This window comes from Phalacrocorax carbo, chromosome 3, assembly GCF_963921805.1.
Source record: "Phalacrocorax carbo chromosome 3, bPhaCar2.1, whole genome shotgun sequence".
Lineage (NCBI taxonomy): Eukaryota > Metazoa > Chordata > Aves > Suliformes > Phalacrocoracidae > Phalacrocorax > Phalacrocorax carbo.
In genome coordinates this window covers 45,220,048-45,246,354 of record NC_087515.1, presented here as the reverse complement: position 1 = coordinate 45,246,354, position 26,307 = coordinate 45,220,048, and the positions used below count along the sequence as shown (strand labels likewise).

Here is a 26,307-nt window from a genome sequence, read left to right as displayed (position 1 = left end):
GCTGATCTGTCTTTACAGCACTGCTAGGAACAGACTCACAGGCCATGTAGTCTAATCCAGTAAGTAGCTAATAACATTTCATATGCAAAAGAAAAGCTGCAGAATGACATCTTAGAAGTACTCTTTTTTTGTGTGTGTGCATGTTCTTTACTTTCCTAGCCCATGATTTTTGAAAGAGACTGAATTTTTCAACCTCATGTTGGCTAATGTTAGTTTTCTTTAATATTTACCAGATGCCAAATTAACATTCATCTAGAGGGTTTAAGAGGAGGTAGAATGTTGCTAATGTGTTCTTCTTACAATAGTTAATACTGCTTCTTTTTTCTTCCTTAAAGGATTTAAGTTATGCTTCAGGGACAACTAATACAGAATTTAAAATACTGGGTCAGAGCCATTCTCCAGGTTAAAATATCTTGACTTGCAAGTTTGCCTTGGCAAATTTTTACAGAAAAGCTTTTTCCAAAGATGCAAAAGAAACGCTAAGCTTTCCTTCTTTAAAAAAACATTTTTATATGGGACACCATAGTCTTAGTATGGTGAAGTTGATGGCATGGAAAAAAAGTTGCCTTCTGTTTCCATTAGGAGTGTGTTAAAGTGTTTACACTGTGCATAATCCCAGACTTACCAGCTGGTAAAATTTAAAGAGGGTCGTTGTTAGCCAACATGAGCATTTCTGGAAATCAGACTTGCATTTGAAACCATAAGCCATGGATTTTACTTGGTTACAACTAAAGGCAGAATCGGCCCCTTGACTTGGGAAGCACTCAAGCTACATGTCAAATAAATAGGAATAAGTATAGGGTTTTTTGCTTTTTAATGTCTCTCTTAAAAAGGAAAAAATAATCAGAAATAAATGTAACTACTAGTGAAAGCTGGTTCTTAACTGGGACTAGCCTAGGAGCAGATATATTATGTTTGCATTCCAAACTGAGAGAGACTACCTAGCCATCAATCTTCAGTACAAAAAGCACAGACAACTTTTGGCAGTGTCCAGAGCACAAGTTAAACTGACTTGCTAAATAATATTTCTATTTTTTAAATTCCAGCTAATGTTTTCCTTGGCTTCTACCATTTCCAGTTCAGGATTAATCAGTTACTGTGTTCTTACATGGTTTGTGGTAGGCTTCTGGTCTCTTGCACGCATATTTACCTAGGAGTCAGATAGGCCAAGGCCCAGGGCAGGAGTTATGGGGAACCAGAAATTGATCAAAAGAGATTGTTTTTCATTTGTTTTTTTCCCCTGCTTTTAATTTAATTTGGGTATTTTCCCTTCTAGCTCAGAAAATAGCTCTCTGATCGGTTAGATATTGTCCAGTGCCTTCTCATGTGCATTAAAAGTTCCTTGGGATTCAATGCCAATACCATAGGAAATTTATCAGAGTTATTTTTTTATTTCCTGGGATTAACTGACTGGACTTCTGGAAAAGAATGGGGTAACATTTAATGTCTTTGGCCAGGGACCAGCATTAAAGGCTAACATTTCTTTTGTTGCAGTGTATGGGGTTGCATTTGAGGCCAGGGTTAGAAGGTTTCCTTAAAACTATTGCTCTAAACTACAAAATAGAGATTGCTGTATGAATGTGCAATGTTTATGTAAGAAAAAAATACCCAAGTAAACACTAAAATGGAATGCATATGTCTTGGGAGTAACAGGTCAGGAAAGGAGGGATTTTCCCAATTACAAACTAGCCTGAAAGGGGAACAGATAAAGTTTTCAAATGTTGAAAGTATAGTGGTACTATAGGGCGTGTTTAGGGATGCTGAGTGATGCAATAGGTTGAATATCGGTAAAATAATTTTCCTGACAGAAAAAAAAAAATTTGAAACTGTGGTACCATGGTACCTTAGTAGGATGTAGAAGACTTTTTCTGAGAAGTTTTAAAATAAACTGGACAAAAACCATCAGTATCCTGTCAAGAGCGAGCCTGTGTTCCAAGCAAAGTGACGAGCACAAGTGCACACCTCCTGGCTCTCAAGGAGCCTGGCTCCACAATTCATCAGCTGCATCAGGAAGAATCTCAGTGATTTGGTAGGAATTGAATCAAGCTTCAAAATTCAGTGATTCAAAAATTTTGGATTATCTCCTCACATCTGGAAGTAGATTCAAACTGAGCATGTCCTGAAGCAAGATTTTGTGCCTGCCTGCCAGGCAAGGGGGAGATGAGAGTCAGCTACAGTCTAGAAGCTTTACATCCCTGCCACTAAGCTAATAATTTTTGCTACAAGGCAGGATGTAATGTCACGTAATGAGAATGTCTGGCCTGGACAGACCATCTTACGTTTGTCTGCATCCAGTTTTTTCAGTGTGCCCTATGTGCTTGAGCAGATCTGGAAACAGATCAACGGCTTTGTAACAGTGACACAACCAAACTGAGACAGAATGATTACAGTTCACTTCTGGCTCTCTGGTTTAAAATCAGTCGACACTGATATTTACTGAAGGATTCAGTAAATTTTCCATTTGGGCTACCCAAGAGATTATGTGAAGTGAGCTTTATCTTGGAGCAATTCTAAACAGAGCAGTGTTCATATCACAAACCATCTCCCAGGGTCAAAAGAGAGACCAAGAACAGAGCAGGCAGCAAAACAGCTGTCATCTCTGCCATCAGGAGGGCTGAGGCCTGTTTGAGTGGCAGCACAAGAAACATACACAAAACCAGCAGCACTTTAGCTACTCAAAGGACACTTCAAGGCCATGTTGGGATTTCTGTCAACTCTTGTAACATCTATGTCAGCCAGCATCTTTCAAGAGCAGTAAATCAACACTGAAACTGAAGTGCTTTGTGTTGCTAAACAGCTTAAACTTCAAAGAGAAATCTACTCATACTAGTAAGAAAAGTTTTCATTAAATCCTCTTATAGTTAAATCTTGCAACAGCTATGTACCAGCTGTACGTATTCTGGGATTCAGAAACAACTTTGCTTCCATTCCACAAATATGCAGCAAATCCAGCTCTGTATTTTTAATTTACCATTTTTACTCTTGTCTTTTTGAAGTTAAATGCAGTCTCTCCCATCTGAATCTCTACGAGCCACTAAGCCTAATGATGTCCATGTAAATTTTTAACTAATGCATTGACTCTGGGCTATGTGAGGACTGTGGGCTCTGCCCTTGAATTCATTAGGAAAATAGCTGTGGTGGATCAACTTATTTCTCCTCCAGCTCCTCCAAGTGCCATCTGGGAAAAGTGAGAAAGCCCAGCCTTCAGTAGCTTGCGGTATAAGCCCACCCTCCTTTGCTGCGAGAGCCCCACAGCTGCCTCTTCTATTGCTGGGCAAGACAGAAGGGAAGGTTTGCCAGCAGTCACCTGACAACCAAAAATATGCCTCCAGGCTCTCTGAAACTGGCACAGACAACCCTTGTCCATGGCTACTCCCCCGTGCTGTTTTTTCAAACTAATGGAGACTTGCCTATGGGTAGGTCTCCTTCAAAACTGGAGACCAAGCTGTTTCCAAGCCTATTCAGGAGAACAAAGGATGAAGGACTAAAACTGGAACATTGCCTAAGTGCTAAAAGCACATCTTGCCCCTTTTGTGGTACCAACCTTCCAGCTGCATAGCGCAGCTAGAGTGGCAATAAAACAATCTGTGAAAGCCACTGGTCCAGAATTTAAAAATTGCCAAGTTGTGTTGATTGCACTGCTCTTTTGTACGTGCTATTTAGGAACAAACCTAACGTTCCTGCTTACCTGAAACTCTTGTAGCATTTGCAATTGGATACACCTTAGCCCTGGGCCTTAGCCACAGAGTACTGCTTTTCCTGGCACACAGCGCATTCGCTTTGTTTTTGATAGGAAGTATTTAGCATTTAAAGACCTGCTTACTAGAGCTAGTGTAAGAGAACATGTTTAACTCATTATGAAATGAACACTGAGTGCATAAAAGCATATCCAAGTATAGCTGTAATCATCTCACAAAGGTTTTCAAGATACAATAATCTTCACAGCAATACTATTGAGACTTCATCTTTACGGGATTAGAGTGCATTTCTTATTTGTCTTCCTGGGCTTTCATTTTGCTGTACAGCTCCTCTGTGCTTTCTAACTTACTGATGTGATTCCCAACGACACAAAAGAATAAACATCTCTTCTTATTTCTACAAATTTCAATACACCATTAGTGCAAGTTCAGAATGTTTCCTTTTCCTGCATGGCTGTAAGAAAGTAAAAAGAAAAAGGATGGAAACTTTCTTCCTTTTGAGCACTGGGCTGCAGGCTGCATTTCCAAAAAAGTACGTATTGGGAGAAAAAATTGGCAAGAGAGGATTCAAGCTCCCTTTTCTAATCCCCAATTCTGGCCACTCTGAAGAGTGGGGCTCCTCTCAGTTATGGCATTTCAGGTGGTCCATCTCCTATGTGTGTTAGACCCAATTACTTCACACCAGGGTAATTTGCTCTAGAGCTGTTACCCCCAAGTATTGCCACAGTAGCTGTTGATGAAATAAGCAAGGACCGGACTGAATTACAGCAGTTCCTTATAATTCAGTACAATAGTTGTTTCATAGTGAATTGTAATGTGCTGCTTTGGATGAGTATCTCCCCCTTGCTTTATACCTTTCCTTTCCTTCTCTTTTCTGGCATGTTGAAAATTTGCAAATGTTCAAAGACTTTTGACTGGTTTTGATCATTTGGATTCTAAAACCGTTTGAATGTTTTATACTCACCCGCAGATGGGAAAGGGCTGCAATTTTTCTGTAAATACAGAAACTGTATTTACAATTTTTCTGTAAATGCAGAAACTGTAAATACAAATTGAAGTTCCAGATGATCTTTCATGGAGTAAGGCAATTAATGCCTATATTTTCTGACAGTATCTTAAAGAGAAAGAGAGTACAGGATTTGTTGTTCATCCATGATTCTCTCCATCTGCAGCATGGAAGGGTCCATCGTGCGCCTGCCAGAGATAGTCTCCTTGAAGAAGAAATACAAAGCCTACCTCTACTTGGACGAAGCTCACAGCATTGGTGCAGTGGGTGCAACGGGCCGAGGAGTTGTGGAATACTTTGGTATGAGTCCTGATGATGTTGATGTATTAATGGGAACATTCACAAAGAGCTTTGGCGCAGCTGGAGGATACATAGCTGGCAAAAAGGTAAACAGAAAACACAAACATTTTAATAGCAAGGGGGGGGAAGTACCTTCTTGCTATGTATGACATATTTCATTATCTTTTCACACAGACTGCTTTGTAGGAGCACTAATTTTTGTCTGGATCCCAAATATACATCAAACAGTCAGACTTTCTGATTTTTGCCCCATGTTCATATTATGTAATTTGCTTGAGTTGGGTATTTCTGTGCCACCTTGATGATTGTTGTTTGTCTTGGAAATGTTTAGACACACTGTGGTTGGCTAAATATACTTCACTATATTAATTTGCATGCAGATTGCTTGTTACTTTTTTTCACATTTGTAAACAGTGTGTGGAGCAACATTGCGAGATTAAAGCCACAGTTTCATCCACTGATAATATAAAATTCCTAAACAGCTGTGGATTGTCATAGTTGCATTTTTTAGGAGGATGGAGAAAGAGGGCTACTGAGGGCCTTTTGCAATAGTAAACTCATGTCCTCAGTTGCCCTGCATACTTTTACAAAACAACCTCTTGCCAACAACAGATGTCAACAAAAAGTAGAGCTGAGCTTGCTTTAATTGGGGGTGTAGAAGAACAGAAAGCATAATCAGCGCCATTGTGAAATGTCATCAGTTTTGTTGCTTGACAGAGGTATCAAGTGGTTGCTGATTATTTACTCTTTTCATGCCCTGCTGAATGTATTTCTTTAGTCTGCTGAATGAGTAGGAAGCCTGTTTAGACAGCTCATATGGTTGTTGTCAGGATAATGTTAATAAGAGTAGCACCTGAGTAGAATAAAAGGGCTATAAGACAGTATAAAGTGTATATTTCTTATTGTCTTTTTTGGGGTTGCCCTTGGAGATCTTAAAACATGCTATCATAACACATCAAGAATCAATTTTCTTTGTTTCCTTTGCTTCCTGAATTTGTATCTGAAGGTTTAACCCTTAACCAAAGACAATGTGGCTAATGTAGCTAGAAATTATAGGAAGCCTAGACCTCTGAAAAGCAGTCTAAAGTAATTCATCATCTAATCTTCAGAAGTTTTCTTAAATGAAAGTGGGTCACGTTTTTCACGCCTATGTGTATCACTAAGCTTTGCTTCAGGCTTCTGGGCCTTAGTGGCAAACGCTCATGCAGCACACTTAGAATATTTACATTCATTTCTGCAGCCAAAAGCTCACTGTGGTACTGTTTATTCTGCACCAGCTAGAGCACAGAAGCCTTCTCAGCTATTTGAGCAAACCCTTAGGATTGCCGTTCCAATATAGCAATGCATAACCTATATAAGGTTAGGTAAATCTTTATCCTTGGCATTGGAGTTACTGCATATACTCATGCAGCTTTTTTGGTAATAGTTTCTGTTACTCTCTTTGGGGTGTTTCTGGTGATATTTTTTTCTCAAAGGCAGTTTTCAAGCACATCTCATCCCTTTCTTACTAACATATCAGTTTTTAGTGTGGTAACTGTTAGTCTGTTATTTTGCATTAGGAGCTATAAGCTGTCATAGCAATGATGGTCTGAATTCCGAGAGTATCCCTGTATTCAGGAGAGTTACTGGTGCTTTAGACACGCCTATAGTACATCGATGCTTTTTCTAGCAGTACAAATTGTGCTCTTAGTTATATGAGGAAATGTTAAAGCAACTATACCAACTCTAATATGACTGTCCCTGCCACACTGATGGAAAGTTTCAGTTGAAGGAAATCAATATGCTAATAGCCAAGACAGACCCCAGTAAGGTTGCTTTTCCTGGGTTAGCTCTTGTGGTAGAGGAACTACACTGATGTCATGTAGGCTTTGCTTCATTCCCAGAGAGGAACTGAGCAGTATTTTAAGTGCAGCTGTTCATTGGTCTTTAAATTATTTTGGCCTCTTAATGATAAGTAAAGTAAACATTATTCACAGAAGTAGACATCATTCTATTCCAGACTTTTGTTTCAGCTGTAATTGCCCCACTTATATGGTAAAGTATTTGCACCTGCCTGATGTTTCTTCAGGCCATGTATTAACAGTAGCAGCCAAGAAAGCAAACCAATAACTGGTGAAAAGTCCTATTCCTTTTGCATATTCTCACTCCGCGATAGTTAAGAGGGAGGTCTGCTGTTTGGCCAGCTCAAAGCTCATTCATGCTTTGTTTTGCTTATGTAAGGACCTTGTGGACTTTTTACGAACTCATTCTCACAGTGCCGTGTATGCCACATCTATGTGTCCACCTGTAGCAGAGCAAATCATCAGGGCAATGAAATGTCTCATGGGACTAGATGGGACAACACAAGGTAAGTCACCTTCTTTAACATCACTTATTTCAATCACTACCAGAGCATCTACTGTGTACAGGTGCACGCAAAAAGTCACCCAGCAGCAAAGTAGTATGGTAATGCAATACAAAGGAAATAATTCTTACTGTAAAATTAATATCCAAATCATCATATTTCTAAGTACTGTCAACTCTATTTCTTTTTCCACACCCATCCACATGCAGTGGGGATGAAAATATTCTGGAATTCTGGCTCTGTAATTGCCAGCCCACTCTGCTTTGCAGCAATAAATAAAAGTACATTAATTGCCCTTTGAGTAGATTGTCTGACTTTCAAGGACGGGTTTATAAGGACGTGCCTTCATTTATGGGCTAGATGATGTCAGTTTAGCCTCTCTGTAAGCATGAACCTTCAAAATGGCAAGCATCTCCAGCATGGAGCAGAATTTCAAAATGGATATTGTATGTTAAGTAATAGTGTGAGAAGATGATAATAATAATTCCTGCCTCACTCAGGCATTAATTATGGTGTCCTGAAGCTAGTTTTCAAGAACATTTTGTCCCAAAAAGAATTGATTACTTGGTGTCTTTATGAAAAATTAGGTTTATTTATATTCCTTTCCTGAAGTGGCAGGTGCAGCTACAGTCCAACCCTCTGTGTAACATGCTTTCTATGCAGCAAGCAGCAAAACAACTGTGACATATCTATCTGCTACTGTTTCAGATTGACACTGAGACGCAGTGCCTAGGACTTAAGTCTTCAGTGTTCTAGGACTTAAATACCAACTCAGAGAAAAGCTGGTGGCCTTTGACTTTGTATAATTTTTGTCAGGAATGCCTGAGAATCATGTTATTGTGTAACATGCAGTTCAAGATACAGATTCTGCTCTGAATTGCAATCTCATTTATACCGGTCCAGCAGCTCTGGGCTGTGCTATTTTCTCTTACCTTCTGTAGGACTAACAGAGTAATTCTATATTAGTCCTTCCTGATAGATATGACCAGGGTAAGGTGGGAATGGAATGGAAAAAGTGTATACGAGAGCAGGTAAGACACCGCTCTGCACTATCCTGTTGCAGTGCCCTAGAGGGCGGTTTCAAACCGTGGTAGACATGAGTCTATTAAGATGTTTATCATAGCCCTTCAATGAGACCAGAATTTACAAGACCTCAGTGAACAAAAGGAGGGATGGAGAATCCAGTCCCAGTGCCAAATTCTGCTGAGTATAATAACAAAAAAGTGCAGCAAAACTCCAGTGCAGACCATGAAGAAATGATGCTTTTGTCATTTTGGCAGAGAAGTCAGAGTGTAACAACTGTTTCCAACTTGAAATTTGAAAGGGCAAGGTTACGTATGCTGATGCCTACATGCCGTTCAATATAAGAGACCAGCTCTGACATATTTCTTCTACCATGGCGATTGTGCATGCAGCCTGTCCTGCTGAGCTGCTCGCTGCGCTAGCTATTAGGAAATGCCGTCAGAGGGCAGTCTTACTCTGAGCCTGCTCAAGCGTAACATACTTAAGGCTCTCATAGATGTCGTGTGTAAAATATTAAACATGCAGAGCATTTCCAAACCTTCAAAGCCTCTTAAAAATGATCTTCAGCTAGCGTGATTCTGTGTGTAGTTCAGTGCAGGCTAATAGGAGAACTTGGTTCAAGACAGAGTCTTTTAAGATGTGCATGTCTGACTGTCTTAGGGCTAAGAGTTTGCAGCATTTTTTCTTCCAGAAGCAGTGTTGTTTAGTGACACAATGTCTTATTAAGTCTTCTGCACATCCTTTATGAAATAAATTAGTGTTCTGTCAGTTTTTTTAAATTTGTCTTGTAATATGAAATGCAAATGAATAGCAAAACAAATGAATACATCATATATCACAGCTTAGAGTATTGCACAAAGGCTAGCAAACTGGCTATGATGTGTAAAAATATTTCTTGTCGTTCTGAGCCAGACTCATTATTTTATTCTATTGGGTTTTCTTTCATGTGGGCCTGCCTTCATTACGCTGTCTTGTGACTTTAAAAAAAAAAAAAAAAAAAAAAACCCAAAAAAAACCTCCAACAACCCAGCCCTAAACACAGGAAAAAATGTTATGCTGGACCACACTACAATGCTGAGAGAGGAAGGTGGTGGCTTGGGAGGGGAGAACAGAAGGGAGAAAGCACTGTCTCTTAGATATTTTTGTTTCCAAGGACAACAGGGGCTTTGGCTGAGTTTTTTTGGTCTGCTGTCATAGAAAATGGTGAATCCTGCATGTGAGCGGTCCTTGTGAGTTCATGAGCTGTGTAGCAGAGACACCTGGCAGAGAAGTTTCAAGTGAACCAGGATTGCCACAGGGTGGTATGGAACCTTTGTTCTCTGGAAGCCTGTTGAATCGATAAAAGGAGGTTATTTTGCATTTTCTTTCAAATGACATTCTCTTCCTGCAGGATGATTTGGGGGAATCCTTTATAAGCACATGTCCACTGATGGCTTTGCCTCTGGAGGGCATTTCTGTAGGGGAGGGAGCCTTGCAAAAAATACTGGGAATGTTTTGGAAAAGAATGAAATTAGAGTTTGCTAAAAAGTTCCATGTTAAGTAGAGGGTTCTGCATAAAAAGAGTATGAAATAATAGGATCACAAATGTGTTAACCCAGTTTGTTCTTACATCCGAACTTCATGACTGACTCCTCGGTAGATTACTAGAAAACTAAGAGAAGGAAGACTGATTTGGTGACTTAAACTGCTGCCCTGAAAACTCTTTATTCTGTATTTTTTAGCACTTCACACAGTCGTCTTTTATATTTTCCCAGATATCATGCTTTTATGTTCCCTTCAATTTCTTGCTAGTTATTTGCCACTAATTTGTTAAGCACCTCATCTAGAAAAGAGTAACGTAGGTGAAATTATATAGTAAGTAACCCCAGAGGCCAGAAATGCAGCAGTACTGCTTGTGTTTAACCTAGTGTGTATCCAAATTTTCATCTCCCATATTCTTCCTTTGTTTTCAATTAGTAAGAATATGGTCGTTTGGAAAAGAACCAGGGTATGCATTTCCAAGACAGGTTCAGTCTACTGTATGTGTGACTGCAGGATGTGAATAGATGTGTTTGGACACAGGGGGTACAGCTTAATTACAAGGAAAGAACAGGTTAGCACTTTAAAAATAATTCTACGAAACCTAAACTGTTTAGCTGGAAATTATCTACAACAGGTGTCTGTTTCAGGCTACAATTTTTTCATAGCAACAAAAAGGGTTCAGTCCTTCCTCAGAAGAAGGCTAGATATACATATAGGGGTTTGATAATCTAGAAAAAAAGAGGGGGAGGGATTTTTTAGAAAATCCTTTTTCCCCTGAAGATCTTCAGTTTCTCCAGGCTTTGGGATGAAGAGTTGGATTGTGATAGCCAAGTTTATAATTTTTGCCATGTCTGTGAAATACCATCTGAGTGTTTTGATGTTACAAGTCTCTAAAAAAATCTCTACTTGAAATGAACATTGACAAATCTCAAGATCCACTGAGCAAAGGAGCATCTTCCAGCTTGGGGGGGGGGGGCATGACCAGAGCATCCCCCACTTGAAGACTGGGCAGAGGACTGGGGCCCTCAGCACCTATGTCCCTCCTGCACTGTCAGGTACTCAGGGAGGTGAGACAGAAAGGTTAACGAGAGAAGAGACTCTGACAAACAAAGGAGACACAACAGTGAATAGCTAGCAAGTGGGTGAAAAGGATGGAGACTAGGACTGAAATGAAATGCTGAGAAGATAGGAGGAGAGATTGTAAACAAAAAGCGCCTAGTGTGGGGAAGGAGAGGAAGAGGGACAAATGTATCTGCAAGAAACTATAGCAAACACACAACCCTCCAAAACCGTGCTGGTACCTCAGACACTCCTTGTTCTTCTCTGGTCAACAAACTGCTGTGGAAGTGTGTTAGCAAGATGTGTGCTTAATTTTCTTTGCAGCAGAAGACTCCAATTTGGATTGGGAAGTTCTCATTTTAAAAGCCTTGCACTGACATAAGTAAAAAGATACAGAGAAGACATGGTATCTCCCACAGAAACCATCTATAAATATTTGGGTACGTCCCATATCAATATTTGTTGTAGTTGTGAGACATTAATGTCATGATTATGTGACTAGAAGGATACTGCAGAGCCCACAGCCAGCTATTACAGTTTCCTTGCTTTGCCACATTTTCTCCTGTGACTTGAGAAAACAAAACACAAGCAATGCTGATTTAAGAGAAGATAGCAATTCCCTCAAAACTGATATGCATAGTGTTCCTGCCTGGGAGAGATGGGTAGGTTGAGGTCGCTATGCATAAGTCCTTTGTTTCTTGAGTGACTTTTATCAGAAGAGTCAGAGAATGACAACAAAAATTGCAAATGTATTTCCATTTTCATGTGAAATCATATTTTTAGTAGAGTACAAGCCCTGGAATTTTCCAATGCCATGTTTTACAGGACTCTGAAAATTGACAACTTGTTCTACAAGACGCATTCATTCTTGGTAACATAATTCTCATAATAGAGTTGTTCAAAAGCATATGAGCATCTAGCAGCTGTATTTCCTTTAGTAATGTCATAAGGCAGCAAGTTCCACAGTTCAGTTCCTATAGTCTATAAAAAAAATAGTTTTATCCCTCCTAAGCATTTGTGGCTTTTTCATCTCAAATGTGTCTCTCCTCATTTGTTAGGAGATATGGGAAGCAGAATTTCCCATGGCATTTACTCTTTATAATTCATAATATGGATATTCTTTATATGTTCTCCTTGTGGCTTCTCATTACACCACTGGAGATACCTCAGGAAACTCAGCAGCTGCCTTAGTGGTTTTATCCCCATGATGAGACTGTAGTTGACTCAGTGTGTTTGGATTCTGCACAAATTTTCAAGTACACTTACTTGCATGCAACACAGCCCCTCCAGCTGTGACCTCGGACTTTTTTTCCCTTTCTGCCTGAGAAGACCAAAAGCATGTTTTTACACTTAAATTTGATAGGTAAAGAATAGAACTATAAGGCAGGCAAAGTTGAAGACTGCTAGAAAATCTAAAGCAATTGTCTTGATGACTAACAATAAATTATAGTGGTGAAAAAGTAAATCACAGCATTTGTAAAGGCATCATTTTTCTGTTTAATGCATGGCAAACAATAATTCACCAGCAGGAACAGGCATTTTTCATATGTTTTTATGGGATGCTGAAAAATTTAAAACCCTATCCTCAGGAATCTACTCTCCTTGTTATGTTAAAAGATAATTCCTGAGGTTGTTTAGATAGAAAGCGTTTCTCTAAAATGTTCATTTACTTTCCCTTTTGTGCTGCTAGGTTTATCTTTTTGCAACTACTAGTTTTCATTTTTGTTTTTTAGCAGACTTTATGTTCTTGCATTTGAACTCATTCAGATTATGAGAAGCTGCAGAAGGCTGCTTTGTGTTTTGGCTTGGCATTAAAAAGATCTGTTTTTAAAAGGTTCCTTTTTAAAACATTTCCATCTGCCTTAGATTTTTGTATAACTGGAGGACCAACTTCTTAAACTGCTCAGTCTCCAACATTTTCCACTGCTATCTGTGCTCAGTAATCTTTTGAAAACATTAGCTTTGCCTGTCAGGGCCCTCTGTAAATCCACAAACTTTGGTTTCACATCACTACAACCTGGCATAAACCAGTGTTGGTGCCAAGAAGGGCAGCTTTTCACCCCCTGCCTATCCCCTTATTCGTGCCCCTTTTCCTCATGCCAGCGTTTGTGTTCATGCAGCCATGCAATGAACTGAACAGAGAACTGATCTAGCTGAGAAATAACCAACCATCCCACAAATGGTTAGTCTACAGCCAAACTGGTTCCATGAGCCTATCTGCCATGAGGCCACATGAATCCCAGTGCCAGGACTCAAGCAGCTGGAGCAGAGAGGAACAATCCCCTTTCACAGCAAAATAAATCTGTACCAGACTGAACTGATCGTGAAACTATAGCTCTAAGCTTTAATATTGCAAGCTACTTAGCGACGGACCCCTTGAACCTGCTCAAAGCAGTTTACAGAATTAGTCATACTAAAGTATGGCTTTTCACTGTTCCCTCTCAAATTCGCGTTTTGCTGCTTCATTCTGAGATGATTGCTTGTCTCGGGTCCTCATCAAGCAGAATGCTTGAACCCTGGCTTAAAATTAAGTAAGTTACTATTCCAAATAAGTGTGTGCTTACATTTAAAGTGCTGAAGAAAATTTATTCCCTGTTTGCACAGCATTGGCTCCATGCTTAGGGCTCCCAATCAGTATGATGGTGAAGATGCTAATGTTGATAATATGCTTTCATGATTATTATTTGTCTGAGCTGAACATCACGGATGTTCTCCCAGCAGTGGATGATGAAATAGAGCTAAATTCTGCCATCTTTACTCAAAATGAGTGAGACACACTGTTCCAGTAGAGCCACCTGCCATACAGTCCACCTCCTAAAGGAAGCCAAATATATATATCCATGGAGGATCAGTTGATCTGAACAAGCTTGGGCTTTGGAGTAACAGTGTTTGCAGTGATTTGCAAGAGCTCTGAGGATTGACCAAATTCTGCTTAATATGAAGTCACTTTTTCCATATTCAAAGTTAAACCAGTGCTGTAGTCCTCTAGCAGACCCTATCCATGGGCAGGTGTCCCCTGGATTCACAAAAAAAGTGTTAACTACAGGCTGAGGAGGGATGTGATCAGACTTGGATGTGACTCATAGCCTGCCCCCCAGCAAAGCAAGCTACACTTTGCCCCGGGACAGCAACACGCAGCTCCATGATACAGTCACCCTTTAAGGGTGTCTTTGCTGCTGGGATATAGAGCATGAGGATCCCTTCTCTCTTCCAGATGCTGCTTGCCTCTGCCCAAGGAATTCAGTACTGTTATCAGCCTGAGGAGCACAAAGGAGAGAAGTGCTTTTTCTAATGGCGTTTAGATCACTGGCATTTCAGAAACACCTAATGTGATACAGATGGAGCACATTGTGCACTGGCTGGCTTTCAGTAGGGGGACTGACGTGCTTTGTGATTAATCACCTGTGCTGGGAGTAAATAAGACTCAGCCAAGGCTGGCTGCTCAGTCCCCACTTTTGTGTGGGAAACTGAATGCTTACATTGTATATCTGAATATAGCTAAGTTGTTGGGTAAGTATAGCTGACTCATTTGAGAAATAAAGTAAAAATTACAGAATTTGTACAATTTCTCTCCTTTCTGCTTCAGCTGAAATTGCCACTTTTTCTTCCCTTAATCTGCTCTGGAAAGTGTTTTGCAGCAGTTCACAGTTAAAATTGGGCTGAGTAAATAAGTCCTTAAGGGCTTATTTAGCAGCTGAATTAGGTTGAAATTACTAGGTTTCTAGTTGGCATTAGAATGGAGAAGAAAATGTCTTCACTTCTCCCCAGTTCATAGCAAAGTTATTTTTTGATAAAGACTTTTTTTATCTGAGAACATATTTCCATTAGGCATCCTAGTTTTATAGCATTCTATTTGTGATTTAATACACATGGATGTACATGTGTGTTACTCTTAAAGCAGAACCAGAGGCAAAAAAAGAAAAACTGTCCATCTGCAACAGTTTAGTGGGGAAGAGCTATTGTTTTCCAAATTTTTTTCAGCCTATGAAAGTTTGCTTTTTACTATCTAGTTGTTAGTAGAGTTCTCCATCCAAGGAGCACAGATTGAAGAGACATACTGACACCAGTATGTAAAAGTTTGATTATGTAACTAATTATCTAGAAAGACCCTATGGAACAACAGCTGGAGAAGATTAAAGCAGGTGGATTCATGTCTTAGAGTCCACTGCATGCCAAAAAAAGAGTACCTTTCCTGGAAGGGGTTCGGGAAAAATAGCTCAGGAAAAGTAGCTCTCCTTCAATTAAAATACATCTGAGATCTTGATGTGAAAGGTTACAGGTTGCTTATTCCTCTTTTCAATGTAGTGAGTCAGAATTTCCAAGGGTAGAAGCCTACAGGAAGAGTTCAAAGGTAGAATGTTTGTGCAGGAAACTACCTCTTTCACTGCCAGGATAAGGTCCTCAGCGGGCATAAATAGCAAAGGTAACACTCGCCTGCAATCAGGCCCTCAGACGCATAGTCAGGGTGCCTTCCTGCTGTCAAACTCCAGAGCAGCTCCTGACTGAGAGTAGGTTTAAAGCCATAGCCTGATGTGTGACAAAGCATCTACCAAGTCTGCTACTCCAAGTGGCTCTCTTAAAAACCTTGTTGCTTCAAAGACATTATGAGCAAGCCTCTATCTTTTATCTTTTCTCTCTCTTGCCTCCTCTTTGTATTTTTCCTTAAACTAAACCATATTAATTCTGAGCTATAAAGCCTTCTAAAAGCCTGCAGAAATTAATGAGCTAAAACTGGCAATATGCAATAATGCATGTCAAATAAAAATACAATCAGCATTTGTCCCAGAATTGCCAACATCTTAGCACTTTCCAGCAAACCAAATATCTATAAAGAGGTGCAGCAAATGCAAACTCTAAATTCACCAGCAGCCGGTGGATTGCAGATGCAGTAAATCTGTTTTTGTTCTACCATCCAGGTAATTAATCCTATATTTCAACAAAATCCTGGTAAGCTGGCTATGTATCACTATACGTTCCAAGCAGCATGAAGATAACTTGTGAAATATAAGAATCCTTTATTGTTCAGTTTTATCTCTTTCTGTCCCTTCTAGTCTGGAGCATTAATGGGCTTAATTTTAGTTAGCTGAGGGTCAGTTTTCCCTGTCCAGGCTGTGTTCACCAAGCATATGCTGTGTTGTGGTTCACATGTTTTATGGAATATAACTATCTGGATATCCTGCATGCTGTGCTATAAGCTATCTGCATAGACTGTAAATCCACAAGAATTTTGCAAACTAAGAATTTTTGAACAAATATATTTACTGTCTGAGGATCTGATCCTTTAATTAGTGGTGTACAGGGAAATTCTTACACTCAGGTGCAGCTATATCATTTTAGCTCAAGGATCTGACTCTGCAGATTTTCACTCAATAAGTAATAAAGAGTGCAAGATTACAGCCTCAAGAAGCAAAGAAAATAGTTTTAAATGTGGTGTCTTTGGTTAAACATACCACAGTGAATTTGGACTAAGATCTGATTCTAAACAGAATTCATTACTCTTGCACTGATTTAATCTGCAGTGTGGGGGAAAAATTGGGCCAGTGAGACCAAAATAAACATTTTGCTCAGATCTGCCTCCTTGTCTGACATTGGAGGGTGCCCTAAAGGAATGAAAAAGAGAATTGAAATACAGTTACAAAAGTCAAGGTTTTTATTGGTCTTATCAGGACAGCATATAAGATGGCTGTGTGTATGATGTGTGTATGTGGTCTTTGACCACAAAACTTAACATGAGAAAGGAAAGTGTTGACACTTGGTAAAGAAATAGGTTCCAGCCACCCACCCACAAATACAGTGTGCGTAGCAATTGTCTCCTAATGTGCTTTTTTTCCCTCCAGATATGTATGAGCACTCTGATCTTTTATTTGCCTCTTTAATGCGTCCTTGCAAATGAAATTACTATTCTGGCATGTTGCTAAAACATTAAAGTGGCTCTTTTGCATCAGCACTGGCTAGCTTGAAACAAGTTCCATAGGGACTCTCGAAAGGGGATCCATCCCATGACAAACTGGTTGGGGATATAGGAGCAAGGGAAGATTGGAAAAGAGGTGTTTGACTTTTGGGGGTGTTACCCAAAACTCCTCTTTCAGCTCTAATGTTTACTTTGCTGGATTCCCACTCTTGCTTTGAAGTCTGAATTTCTGGTACCTGAAACAGGTTAGAGACAAACTGATCAACTCTGAGCCATGTGCATATGATTTGATAAATAGTGAATGGCCTGGAATGTTGCACGGCTGACACTTTGTTTTCAGCTTTGTGGTAAAAAGCTGAATAGAAAGGAGAAGGCAGCAAGCCTTAAACTGCAGTCGCCAAGAACATCTGCATTTATGAAAATTTCCCTAATTGAAAATATAGTAGTTTCAAATGCTGTAGACTGAGAGTTTGGAAACTAGCTCAGGGGCTGCTTAGACAGCAAGAAGCAGCAGTGGTTTTGAGCCCCCAGTTCAGGTTACTCACCAACCCTCCTCGTAATTTGGGCACTCAGGAGGTGCTAATAACAACTTTACAAATTCTAACAAGGGGAAAAGTCTCTCTTTAGACTTCAGACACATTATTCTTCAGTTCTTCTCTAACTCCCTTTCCTTGACATCTCCCCTGCCCCCGTTTCTCCTCCTCAATATTTCCTCCTGGTTCTTTGAGATCTACTACACCAAAAATATTTTTGGAAATACCACAGACTATTGTTTTTATTAGTGACTGAAAAGCTTTGTAGTAGGATGCTTTTGTGTTTCATTTGTTTTCCTTGCTCTGGCACAGCTGTTTTTGTTTTAGCAGCATTAGAGAGATGGTTAAACTATTTGTGGCCTTTTCTAACCCAGCAGATCTCTTCCACTGAATGCTTTAAGCTGAATTACTGAAACTGTAACTAACAGGTTGTCTGTGTGGGCAGTTTTGTGCATAAAGTTACAAATGCACTGGTTTTATGAGATCTTTTAATTTGTTCAGCGAAACACTGATCACTGTGAAGCAAGTCCCAGTTTCCATATAAATTTCCCAGCCAGAACATGGACAGAGCCTTGATGCAGGAAGATACAGAACAGAGGAAGCACTAGATCTTGTTCAAACCTACAGGCACTCAGAAATTATTAATGGAAAAGAGGTTTACGTAGGTGACGTGATCCCCACCTTAGCCAAGAGGGAATAGGGAGAAAAGCCACAGCAGGCAGTGGGGCAGAAAATGGTCTGAGGACAAACATGCCAAAGGTGGTATGGTATGTAGCAGCTACGAATTCCTAACTGGTCTCTAGCAAAGAGAGAAAGAGGAAATGAGTTGTAATGGAGGTTTCAATGTTCATGTCTGCTGACATAATGTAAGCAATATTGGAAGTATGGGCATATGAACAACAGGAAAATGAAAGTTAAGCGTGTAGTTAAGGTGTGTCCTGCTAAATCCCAGTCTTGCCACATGTGCCTTCACGTGTACTCTTTGCTGGATAAAAAAATGGCTGGATGGCCAGGCCCAAAAAGTTGTGGTGAATGGAGTTAAATCCAGTTGGTAGTAGGTCACAAGTAGTGTTCCCCAGGACTCTGTTTTGGGGCCAGTCTTGTTTAGTATCTTTATGAATGATCTGGATGAGGGGATCCAGTGCACCCTCAGTAAGTTTGCAGATGACGCCAAGTCGGGTGGGCATGTCGATCTGCTCGAGGGCAGGAAGGCTCTGCAGAGGGACCTGGACAGGCTGGATCGATGGGCTGAGGTCAATTGTATGAGATTCAACAAGGCTAAGTGCTGGGTCCTGCACTTTGGTCACAACAACCCCATGCAACACTACAGGCTTGGGAGGAGGGGCTGGAAGGCTGCCTGGTGGAAAAGGACCTGGGGGTGTTGGTTGACAGCAGCTGAATATGAGCCAGCAGTGTGCCCAGGTGGCCAAGAAAGCATCCTGGCTTGTATCAGGAATAGTGTGGTGAGCAGAATCAGGGAAGTGATGGTGCCCCTGTACTCAGCAGTGGTGAGGCTACTCCTCGAATACTGTGTTCAGTTTTGGGCCCCTCACTACAAGACAAGAAAGAGTTGCTGGAGCATGTGCAGAGAAGGGCAACGAATGTGGTAAAGGGCTAGAGAACAAGTCTTATGAGGAGCAGCTGAGAGAACTCGGGTTGTTTAGTCTGGAGAAGAGGAGGCTGAGGGGAGACCTTATCACGCTCTACAACTACCTGAAAGGAGGTCGTAGTGAGGCGTGCGTTGGTCTCTTCTCCCAAGTAACAAGCGATAGGATGAGAGAAAATGGCCTCAAGCTGCGCCAGGGGAAGTTTAGGTTGGACATTAGGAAAAATTTCTTCACTGAAAGGGTTTTCAAGCACTGGAACAGGCTGCCCAGGGAAGTGGTTGAGTCACCATCCCTGGAGGTATTTAAAAGACATGTAGATGTGGTGCTTAGGGACATAGTTTAGTGGTGGACTTGGCAGAGCTACATTAACAGTTGGACTTGATGCTCTTAAAGGTCTTTTCCAACCTAAACAATTCTATGATTCTTTGATTCCCACCACCTCTGCTGGGCAGGCACAAACAGTTGCACAGTGATTAGGTTTAGAGAATCTCTGTTTGACATTGGTTTGGCAGTTTTCTGCCTGGTGATGGCTTGACTCATTTTGTGGCTGTGTGAACCTAGGGCTGGTACTGGGGAGTTGGTGGGAAAGAGCAGCATGTGGGTACGGGGTAGGTGGCACCATCCCCATCAGCACCTTACAGCATTGGAAGGGCAGCGCATATATCATTTTGCTGATGAAATATAATGCAGGTGGGGTGGGGAAAGGACATGTGATATCTCCTACTTACAGTAATGCTGAGTGTGGCTCTTCTCTTTTGTATGCAATGGGCAGGGAAGCAACTGCGCTTGTCAGAAACCACCTCCTTAGTGACACTGAAAAAGAAAAGGCTGAGATGGCTTTTCAAGCACATTTTTTTCTCTGCTGTTTTTTGTTTTCTTCCTTTATTAAAAATAATTGTTTTCAACTCTCCTGTCAGCTTTGCTGGGGTGACACATCAGTGGATTTGTGACTGAGGACAATGCAGAGAATAAAACTTGTGTCTGAAATTCTCGAATGACTAAAGTCTGTTGTCAGATACGGTATTGAAGTAATGATAGCAAGATAAGAGGACAGGGAAACTGAGCAGCATTCAGCAAAGGATTACATATGTAGATGTATATTAGACTAACTGGAGTTGTGCTGAATGTTGGTAACAAACTGCAGATCATCTGTGTAATAACAAAGTTTATCACTTGTTCTTCCTCTGTCTAAAATATTGCTACAAAAGCAGCGGTTTGAGCTGACCCAAACTGCAGTATTTTCTACTTTAAGCTTTATTACAGTTGCAGAATAGTAAAAGAAAAAAAAAAGCCACCAACCAAGCATGCATGCACAGAACTAGCTCAGATATAAGAGGACCTTGTGGAACTTTGTTAATGAGAAAAGATATGCATATACGGACATCTGTATCAACATCTGTAGACATTGGTTGGTTCCTTTTATAGTGAATTATGCTGTGAAAGAAAATACTCCATTTACACGTCCTCTACCCAGAGAGACACATAACTACTTCTCGATAGGTGCATGTCATTCAGTAGGCTTTATTCAATGCAATACAGTAAAGGGAATTGTTCACCTATCTATCCCAAAAAGACATACTGGTTCTGCCAGTGGGAAGGCATCTCACAAGTACAGCAATATAGCTCATTCCAAGTTTTTCTTCCGAATCAAATAGCAACATATACATTTCAGCCAAACATTTTTGAACTGTTACCCACAGCACTGTTTCTTGCCTGTTACTAGGCTCCGGTTACGATCTTTGCACTGACTGTTCTCCTGACTGACTCGTTTCAGGGCTCCAAAGAGTGTGCCAGCTGGGGAAAAACACAAGATACTTCAGAAGAAGACTGCATGAAATGGGCTTCATCATTTATGGCAATGATGATTCTCCTGTTGTCCCCTTACTCCTTTATATGCCTGGTAAGATAGGGTAAGTACTGAAAATGAAAACTGTTGGCAAAACAAACACAATTCAGGTTCATAGGTATTAACTGTGAAAAATGTAGTTATGTGTGGTAGACGCTTCACAAGAGAAACATACACTGTTAGGTGAATTCATCATTTAGTTATGTTCTATTTTAAATTTGGCCACAGGCTTAATGTTGACTGTTGCAGTATTCAGGATTTTTTAAATTTCTCTTTGCTTTTGATAGCATTTTGAATTTGGATTTTTTTATTTGTAGTCATTAAAAGAGAGGTATTGGCTTTGATGTATGAATTCTTTTGGATGGATCTTCTTTTTCCCCATCTGATCTTTGAATGATCTTTGTATGTTTTACCATTCACTACCTATCAAGCAGCACTTGGGCACTGACTCGGATGTGCAAACCAGAAGTCAGCATATAATGTAAGGATTGAACTGTAGGGAGTATTTGCAAGTAGCTTTTGGTGGCTGTGTGCTCTAGCTGTAGTAAGTACCACACAAAAGGTTCCTAAACTGGCAGAGTAATTGTGAGAGCAAAGAAACCATCACACAGATTGTTTTATTCCTATTGACATACAGTAACCCAGCTCTCATACCTTCCAGAAGCCCACCTTCTTCTGTGCTTAGGGATTGTGAATGCCCACAGATTTTGATTTGAAATCAAAGCCTTTCATTGACATAAATGAATCATGTCTATTCTACAGTGCTCCCTCTGCTATCACACTTCCAGTATTTGACACCCACTTGGCTTCATGAGCTGTTAAGCAGCAAAGAATCACAGTCCTACTGGTAAAAATCTGGCTCTTATTGAATTCAATGAGAGTATTACCATCCACTTCAATTGAAGACAGGGGTTTTACCCATTGTTTTATGATACTTGAATGTTTTCTCTCTGTGGTCAGTTAATTGGAGAGAATTTACTTTTGTTTTTTTTCTTCTTCTCTCCCTAGGGCTTTTGCAAGACGCATGTTAGAAAAAAATATCGGGGTGGTTGTGGTTGGGTTTCCAGCTACTCCCATCACAGAATCCAGGGCTCGGTTTTGTGTGTCAGCTGCACATACACGGGAGATGTTAGACACGGTAAGCACAGCAGATGTCCTGCTGAAATTAACTTCAGATGCAAAGGAGGTTGGGAGAAGCTGTGTGTCTGTTACTTTGAATCTCAGTAATTCATTTTTACATTTGTTTTTCTGGCCTTGTCACTTGATCTTTAAAGGCATTTTAGCCTTATATATTTTATTTTTTTAAATAAATTATGGGACAGTTAACTTGTTATGTTCTTCTATTTCTAATAGTGACCAAAACTGTCATCACTAATAAAGACCTACATGAAGAGCACAGCAAGACAAAAGTTAAATGCTAGGTCAAAACTATCAGAGTAGGAAACCTGAAACGATATGGAAGTAATTGAAAATCAAGTTTTCCATACCCTTACTTTCATTCCATATTTCCACATGTTTCTCAAATTGTAGAAGTACACAGGACAGCCTTGGGGGCACAGGTGGAAATTGCAAACAGTATTTGGAACTGTTTGAGCCTAATGAAGTTTAATTGGTGCTGTCTGGCCTGTCTCAGTTCTGTATCTTTCTCTGATATTAGAAATACTGTTAAGAGTATGTTGAGACTTCCATCAAAAACCTCTATTCCAACACAGTGTTTAAAATAAACTCTTCGAAATTTTCCGTCTCCCTTTCTTGCCAAAGGTGTTTTTGGCCTGGCTTGATATATGTTCTTTCATTCTCAGAATAAGCTGGCTTAGAGGCATGAAACATGGAGGCTTAACAACAAATGTCAGCTTTCATTTTCCTCTCTTTGCACAAGTATGATGGTCAAAGCAAAAAATCTGTGAACATGGAAGGCATTTGAGTTAAAGATGCCAATCCTTCATGTAGACAAGCACATGTGCCTGCAGAAAGCGCCTGGCTCCCCATTTGCATCCTGAGATTCATGTGGAGCTTGATGCCGGAACCCTGCCCGGCTGACCAGCTCCCACACCAAGTGCAGAACCCTTTCAAACAACATCAAAAAAATCTGTGTTGCATGTGTGCAGTGTAAAATTCCTGCTGCTCTTAAAAGTGCAGTAGTTATTAACAAAGTATAATACCATAAAGATAATATTACTTAGAACAAGGCATAGCTACGTACTTGTGTTCGTCATTGTCGGCTTTTGCTGTTTGACTGTGTAGATTTTGGCTTATGTAACTAGTAACAGGTGATGAGTTGAGGTTGCTGCTTTGACTTTCTTCCTCTCTCCCCAGCCCCAGATGTCAAGCCCATTACATTTTGGGGCCATCATTGCATGCTCGCTTCTTGCTACCTGCACACCACCGCTTGCTGGTACCAGTAAAAGTACACTCCCCGGCCATCATTCTTGAACATGCTGTATTTTTGCCTTTGAAAGTGGGATCATTGCCATAGTACTTGTGGCATTCTTTAAATGTCTTTACAGTTTGGGAGAATGGAAATGCTCTGAGTTTAATTACTTGCAGATGGAAAGTTTTTAGGACAAACGCTTTGTGAACGTGCCTAAAAAGGGGGTAATGACAGGTAACAAGCACAATGAAAACTTTTCCTTTTGGCAAAATTTGTTTTGAACCTTAGCCTGGAACTAAAAAGAGGAAAGATCCATGAAAGGGCAAGCTCCCAAGAATAACGTCTTTAATGACCTTGAAGCTGTCTCTCTCCATAAACCATTACTAAATCACTCCTTTCTGTTCTTGAGCTCATTTTAGTGGCTTAACAGAAGCAGGCTCAAAATCAGAATTGCTGCTTTCTTCTGTGATGCCAAAAGGTGGCTGCTCTTGAATGTGGATCAGATGCTGCAAAACACTGAGCTGCTTCTCTATGGTATAGATTTCCCTGGCTACTTTTTGAATCTACTGAGAGCTGGGGGCACATCAGCAAATTGTATTACAATATTAATGCATTATTAATCATGCCTGTGATAGTAATACAAGAAGATAATGGAATGCACTAGAAAGATCTGAAACTATTCAGACTGTTTATGATGGCTCTGATCAGCACAGTGGGCGGAGTCCCATCTAAGAGAATGCAGTGGGAACTCTAGGCTTTGGGACCTATAGGGAAATATTGAAGTGTTGCTTTTACGCATCCCTTTTGCACAAGCAAAGATAACTTTTCGTCTGGATTATTATCAACCTGTGCTTTTAGAAAAAGGTTAGTTTTTTTTAATCTGCGCTCAATTAATGTGCTTAATAACCATAACCTACTGAAGGAGTAAATTCTGTTCTTGTAGATGCTATTGTACAGCTATGACTGCATTGGTGTTCACTACAGGAGAATGAAAGCCCATTTGCCTTTTAAATGTTCATTAATTGATGCTTTTATGATCTTCTTGTTCTGCTGTAAAGTAGAGGTTCCTAGAACTTCATGCCTTTTCCAAGAGAATTGACACAGTATAATGGTCTTACAGGTTTTGAATGCTCTGGATGAATTGGGTGATTTTCTACATCTGAAATATTCCCGGTATTCCAAGGCATCTCATCCCGAACTGTATGAAGAAACTAGGCTTGAACTTGAAGATTAAGTTTCCACCCATGAAGAGAACATTATGGTGTTATGAAAGAGGGGGTGAACCCAAAAATGAAAAAATAAGAATGCATTTCTTCCCTTCAAAGGACAACTTTTTTGTTTCTCAGTTAATTGAAAGGAGGGGAAGCTCGGGTGTTGCATTTTATTGTATCAAAATTCTGTATTCAAGAGACGGAAATATTGATACAGATTTGCCTCCCCAGGAGATCTGTCCTTCTTAGGGTATTTTTGGTGCAGAATGAATGCATCCATTGATCGAGTTCCTAACGTACAGCTTTTGTTGTGGCCCCTTTTTATGAAGAGGCTTCAGATAGTCTTAATTGTGACTGAAATAATAAAGCTTAAAAACTGAATGTATTCCAGTGTAGTATGGTAATATAGCTGAGCTTCATCAGTGAGATTGACTTTTATCTGTTAAAGAGCATAAATCAAGACATTGGCGTGGACTACTACAGAGAAAAGAGCAGAAAGTAACCTCTTTAACTAAGTTGCCCTACCATGCATTTCTTCAAGGGCAGAAAGCGTTAGGAGGTGGCTAATGCTAAGAACAAGAAAAGTAGCCTGATCAGAGCATGTATTTTTGACAGCAGGTTATGGGAAAGGGAAAATACCTCCTCCCCTCCACAGACCCTTTCTCAGCCACTTAAGTAAACTATAAGCTTCATAATGTACATATTCTTGTCTGTTTTATGCATATCAGGGGTTATTTTACTTGTCTAGTTGCAGACATTTTTGAGTGGTTTCTTTTTCATATAATTGATTATGTCATCCAAGGGATAAGATGTCCTTGTGCCCTTTTCTACTGCCTGAGTGACAAATGCTCAAAGATACTTGAAGGAACTGTTAAAGCCGACAGTTTCCCTGCAATGCCTGCAGCAGCATTGTTGTCAGGCTTATGTGGGCTGAGTTGTCTGAAGGAGATTGAAGGCTTTTTCCCATTTTTGCAACGTTGAAAAGCAGTTCTGTAGCTTTAAGAATTAACTCCAAACCATTCCACACTATCAAATGTCATTGTAAACACATCAGATGAGAGATGTTTAGCTTTCTGTTGCACAGATGTACCACACTTTCAAGTTTTCTTGAAAGCTGTGGTGTAAACTTAACCCACAGCTGCAATATTAGATTTAAGAACAGACCAATTAAATTGCAGAGTACTAATTACACTATATTACTCCCTGCTTGTTAAAGCAGCTTTCAGGATATAACAAGGCTGATTGGTTATGAGGGCCCATTTTTTGTTGGATTTTTGTTGTTGTTGTTGTTGTGCAAGTTAATAAAAATCCAGTGGTGCTATAACTTTAAGAATTGATTACAACACATTCCATAATATCAGATGTTGGCTTTAGGAAACATATATCAAGGGCTGGGGGAGGACTAAATGGTGTCATATGATTCTTCACTTTGATAGATGGTCTTCAAAAACATTGCAGAAGTTCAAGGGAGCTGTGTTTGTGGATTAGAGCAAACTCACTCTATAAATACTAAAATACTCAAGCACAGGACAGAGAAATTAGGAAATGTGAACTTTGTCTTTGAGTAACCTAGCAATTTGTGATGTACAGCTTTGTTATATGCAGGGTAAGTGCACTTACTGCAAAGGAGATGCGCTGAGAAATTTCTGCAACCTGTTCTTTGAGGAAGAGTACCAGATGTGATGTATTGCGTTTTGATCTCTCTTGCTGAACATCTGCGGCCAGATCCTCAGTTGACTTTTGACCTTCCATCTTGGGTTATACAGCCATAGTTTATATTTCAGCAAACGTTATTACATGTGCTGGTGCAGGGAACACACTATTTCCCTCAAAGAGAGGCCTGAGATTGATTAAGCTACAGAGTGATCACTTTTTGT

General features: G+C 40.1%; 1 protein-coding gene across 14 annotated transcripts in view; it reads left to right on the top strand.

The window, feature by feature from the left end:
- Nucleotides 1-25,767, top strand: part of SPTLC3 (serine palmitoyltransferase long chain base subunit 3) — a 303,012-nt gene extending 277,245 nt beyond the window's left edge. For all 14 annotated transcript variants that reach the window (XM_064446775.1, XM_064446764.1, XM_064446765.1 and 11 more), the window contains 5 exons: nt 4,871-5,090; nt 7,225-7,351; nt 20,777-20,912; nt 21,857-21,986; nt 24,340-25,767. In XM_064446775.1, the coding sequence (XP_064302845.1) occupies nt 4,871-5,090; nt 7,225-7,351; nt 20,777-20,912; nt 21,857-21,986; nt 24,340-24,453 (727 nt within the window). In that variant the 3' untranslated portion in view covers nt 24,454-25,767. The remainder of the gene's footprint in view (nt 1-4,870; nt 5,091-7,224; nt 7,352-20,776; nt 20,913-21,856; nt 21,987-24,339) is intronic.
- The last annotated feature ends 540 nt before the right edge of the window (nt 25,768-26,307 follow it).